A 5,000-nucleotide genomic window follows, 5' to 3' on the forward strand; every position below is an offset into this window, starting at 1 on the left:
CGCTCTCACCTGCCAGGCGGAGTTGTCGTACCAATAAGGTCGCAGGTTCGAACCCCACCACCGCCGCGAAAAATTTTTTATTCTCTATTGTCTTCTGGCACTTTTCTATTCACTTCATATCTTGTTGTTACTACTACTACTACTACTACAATTACTAATACTAACACTACTACTACTACTACTACTACTACTACTACTACTACTACTACTACTAACAGAAACATGTCAAACCTTTTGATAATCGGTAGGAGTTCCATAATGCATTGTACGTGTGACGTCAGTTGTTCCATCCCTGAAAATAGTATTTGATTATCATTGTGAGAGACTGATGCACGGATCTTAAGAGTGCTCGACTATTTAAAGGAGCCTTAATAAGTATTTCATTATTATATGACTTTAGAAAAATATAGAAAAATATAACAGATACAGTGGAGTTTGCTTATGATAAACTCCTTGGGGCCACAAAAAATGTTTATCTTAAGCAAGATTTATCTTATTTATTTGTTTTTTTTGTTTTTGTTTTTTTGTTTTTAAGGGTTTTACGGCGCTTGCAACACATTTAGGTTATATCAGCGCCAGTAAAACGGAAGATAATGGGATAGTAAAAAGTTCTAGAATTACAATTAAAGCACCCAAGAAAAAGTAAGACATAGGAGAACTGGGAACAAATAGGGATCAGATGTACATTCCAAGACCATACCACCAATGTACTTAGTTTGAGATCACCTATGAGTCTCATCCGGACATAAGCACAAAATCCAACAAATAGGAATACACTCAAATGCTTCCATTATACATTCAAAATAACAATTATAATAATACATAACAGAGAGATGATTTACAAGGAAAAATTATCATCTCTCAAAACAATAACTTCCCTCCCAGCTAGGACTCCGGCCAGGACCAGGACAAAACCAAGTAATCTCATTCCAAGACAAAGACAGAAAGCATGTTGGAAAACAGATATAAGGGGATAGAAGACACAGTATGTACCCCCCTGCCCACTATGGGAGGTCAGCTATTCATTTGAAGGAACAAGTTTTTAATTCCAAATGAATGATAGATAAAAGTTCAGTCGTGTCTATTGTATATGAAAAATGGAGTGCGTAACTCTATTTCAATGATGCATAAATATTCTTGTCACTTGGTAGCTTACATTGGGAGAGGAGGGTTGGGGGGGGGGGGGGGGGGGGGGGGGGGTGGAGGGGGATGGTGGAGGAGGCAGTTTGGGGTGGGTGAGGAAGGCCACTATGACAATGAGCAGTTTATTATAACCACAACTGATTAGTTAACTGGGTATCTTAAATCTGGCTGAGTTAACTATTTGAAAGACTTACAAATATTGACCACCAGAGTCCAGCAAGTAGAGGCTACCATCAGTGATAACTTTGTCGGTGTCGTTGCTTGGTCTGTAGTGGATGATAGCACCATTTGACCCGTAGCCAGAGATGGTTGGGAAACTCAGACCGCGGTTGTAGGTGGCCGCTCTGAAAATTTAATAGATGGACAATGAATAGACAAATGTTATAGGATTAAAACGGTTCAATTGTTGTTGCGTGAAGCTCGAACAAAAGTTAATTATAATAGTCAAATGGAAAAGAAGCTTCAATTTCATGAAAGAAAACAGGTTATGCAGACGTTTCGGGTTTCCCTTTTGTTAACAAAATATGATGAATGAAACAAAAAGAGCTTCATTCATTGTGATTTGTTAAGAAAGGGGAAACCCAAAACGTCCATATTATCTGTTACAGCTAATCAAATTGAAGGTTCCATTCCATTGAACTAGTGTTGTTTATCTAGGATTAAAATAGAAACATTGTAAATGAATATAATATAATCTTAAATCACAAAGTGGTGCCATGTCGGAGTGAAATTGGTGCTGCTGAAAAATGGCTTTAAAGGAAACAATATAAACTTGGATTAAGTTTACATTTTTTAATCGAGTAGATTAAAAACAGTTTCATAAAAAACAGAAAGCCAAAATTTCAGATTTTTGGTTATTTATACTTTAAATTCACTTTTATCTCCACTCCCATTTCACACAATGCTAGTTTGACACCGTGGCTTACAAATGCTTATTATATTACCGAATGTCGGTTCTGGTCGCACACTCGCGTCCTAAGTAATAGACATGTAACGTTGGGATTTTATCTGATCCCTCTATCCATCCAGCAGTAGACTAATTGAGAATGTGACTTTGAAAATATTAGAGTGACAAATTAAGGAGTGGGCTAATGGTGTAAGATAAAGATCTGAAAAAGTGTGTGTGGAACACTGCCAGACAAAGCAAGAAGGAAAAATTGAAGAATAAAAAAGAAAATACCAAAATAGTCTGCCTGTCGACCCGGGATCGAACCTCAGACCTTAAGCTTCCATTCGATACAATGCGCTTTGCAGTTCGGTGCTCTTTTTGCATTGGAATTCTTACACCTGTTTGCATCCACATCTGAATCAGTTGAGGCAGTGTAAAATGTACTGCCATCAGTAACAAATATAATACTGCTACTATATATTCGTATTCTCATAACTTAGAGGCAGCTCAGCTCTGTTCTTAAATTTAATGTTTTTGATATACATAATTAAGATAGTAAAATGCTAAAATCTTATCTCAATGCTGCGGGTCTCAATTATTTGGTTGGTACAGTAAATGCTTCACAAGCAAATAGACAGGTAGGCTATCGTTTCTTTGTGCAGCCCAGATGGTTTGACCGTTGGCTTTGTAAACACATAGCCTGGCAGTCAACAAAAATTACGTCAAAACACAAGGAGAGGGCCATTAAAAGAAATCAAATGGTGAGTTGTATTCAATTGTCCAACCAATGGGATTATTTGTTTCCCCGGGTCTTATTTTAAATTTGGCATGAAAACTTAGACATGATATAATAATGTTCGATTAAGATAAATCCCAACCCCTGAAAAACCCTTCAACAAGAGAATTCTTTCAAGAAAGTTATCTTCATCGATTGTTATATTATAGAGTAAGTTTCCTGGCCAAAATGAAAAAAATGGAGTGTGCGCAGAATGGAGTGAAACTGACAAAATACTATCTATTCTAAATTTCAACTTACTTCAGCTTCAGCTTTTTATATATGTAAAATGTAATGTCCGCTAAATGTCCTGATTTTTGTTTTACCGAACCCCATGTTCACCCAGCAGTGATTAGGTATCTGGGTCTGTTTGATCTAGCGGAAAGTACTTTTAAAATAGACAAACGTCATAGCAAGCAATTGATATTGTCCGTTTCACGCTATAGAAACCGGGATCAACTCCAGAGCCATGAGCCTATTGGTTCTGAAAGAATGGTTCCCGCTAAATGTGATCAAATAGTTTACGAGGAATCTCAAGCTAACAGCAATACCTATCATTCAGAACGATACATGGCGCGACTAGTATTACTGGTTTTGGTCTTACAAAGAAACCTGACGGTGAGATAATGTGAGTAAAGAGGACTAAATTTTAAGCTGCTCATACTGGGATTCGAACCAGGGACCTACAGATCAGAAACCGAGTGACATACCAAAAGCCGACAAAGTCGAACAACTTACGCTCGTCTCTTGTCCAGTTCAAGGGCAGCTGACACCTCTGTCCATCTGTTTCCATCAGATATCTGAGATTTTTGAATAGATGTAATCAATTTTATGACTGTCTATATAGATAGAATGAAGTTGACGTCACTCTGGTCTTTGTTATTGTTTTTTTTTTAACATCCGCGTTTATGAGTAATTCTCACTAAACTGTATTAACCAGACTATCAACGTTCAAGGTAACACATAGTTTTGTGTGTTGGTCCGTTTACTTCCGGATGGCAATGTTGTGAGCTTCTCAGCCAAGCGCATACTATCTATATCGCAATCTGATGAAGACATCATGCAAAAAGCACTTCACAGAGCATTCCATTATTTTGAAAACAAGTTACATGATTTAAAATTTCCCTTCCATAATATGATATCTATAGGTTTCCTGTTGGACTACCATTTTTTTCGACTAATTCTTTTACAATATCCGTCACTGCCATTACCCACTCATTCACAAAATTAGTAGTAGTCATTTTAAGAACAAGTTCTTGTCTATTTGAAAAGAAAAACACCCATTCTTATGCAAACTAACCCCCCGCCCGATTCCCCTTCATTTTGACAAAACGAAGACCTCTGCAGTTATCCTTATAGATAGACCGAAGATGATGTCACTCTGGTCTTTGTTATTGTTTTTTGCCATCCGCGTTTATGATTAATTATCACTAAACTGTTTTAACCAGACTATAAACCTTTAAGATTACACAGAGTTTTGTATGTTGGTCCATTATATTTCCGGATGGCAATGTTGTGAGCTTCTTAGTGCACACTATCATTGTCTTTACATACCGTATTGTCATACATACTGTTATCTGCTGTAGAGTAATTTAATCTTGAAACTTTATTTACCACATGTTTAGTTCTCTTATTAAGCTCTTATTTATCAAAAAAAATATTAATAAGTTCTCTTCATTCATTCCAAGCAGAAATTGGCCTTTTAAGGTTTTTCGTAAAAAACAAAGACAGAGGTAATCCGAGCGTCAGTCGCCATAAAAGCCACAAAGTGATGAGCAATGAGAACAAGGTCTCTCGTTGAAGGGGAAAAAAGATGAGACTCTGAAAACAAAGTTTAAATCCGGGTTCTTCATTCTAATTCCAATGCCATATCCACTTTGCCATTTCGCATCCAACCCCTTCCACTCACCCCTCTTATATTTATAGTCATTCTTTGTCAATGTTTTGTAAAGAATGCGGGTTTTTTAAAAAAATAACTCAAGTAGAGTGAAGAACGATACTTGGATGATTACAACCTGGAATGGTGAAAGCACACAGGTAATAAAAAGGTAAATATTAAAACGGACATCGGCGCAGCACACATAATTTCTGTAAGAAATGAAAAATGGTAACACCCACCTCTTTTTCCAGGTAGGCTAAAAACTTGATGAGAACAGCAGAATCTCTGTTCTGGAAGACGAAAATAAAAGAATA

At 36.9% G+C, this 5,000-nt stretch overlaps 1 protein-coding gene across 6 annotated transcripts in view; it reads right to left on the reverse strand.

Moving 5' to 3' along the window:
* The window catches only part of LOC144968315 (xaa-Pro aminopeptidase 1-like), a 56,596-nt gene that overhangs the window by 11,302 nt on the left and 40,294 nt on the right, over positions 1–5,000 (reverse strand). For all 6 annotated transcript variants that reach the window (XR_013644566.1, XR_013644565.1, XR_013644567.1 and 3 more), the window contains exons 14-17: positions 4,926–4,976; positions 3,546–3,607; positions 1,338–1,487; positions 232–292 (exon numbers count right to left, since the gene is read on the reverse strand). Coding sequence is in view for 3 of the 6 variants with exons in the window: in XM_078906556.1 (XP_078762682.1) it covers positions 232–292; positions 1,338–1,487; positions 3,546–3,607; positions 4,926–4,976 (324 nt within the window). In the remaining 3 variants the exon portion in view is untranslated. The remainder of the gene's footprint in view (positions 1–231; positions 293–1,337; positions 1,488–3,545; positions 3,608–4,925; positions 4,977–5,000) is intronic.

This window comes from Berghia stephanieae, chromosome 3 (genome assembly GCF_034508935.2).
Source record: "Berghia stephanieae isolate SIO BIC M18660-M18661 chromosome 3, UCSD_Bste_1.3, whole genome shotgun sequence".
In the NCBI taxonomy this organism is placed as follows: domain Eukaryota; kingdom Metazoa; phylum Mollusca; class Gastropoda; order Nudibranchia; family Aeolidiidae; genus Berghia; species Berghia stephanieae.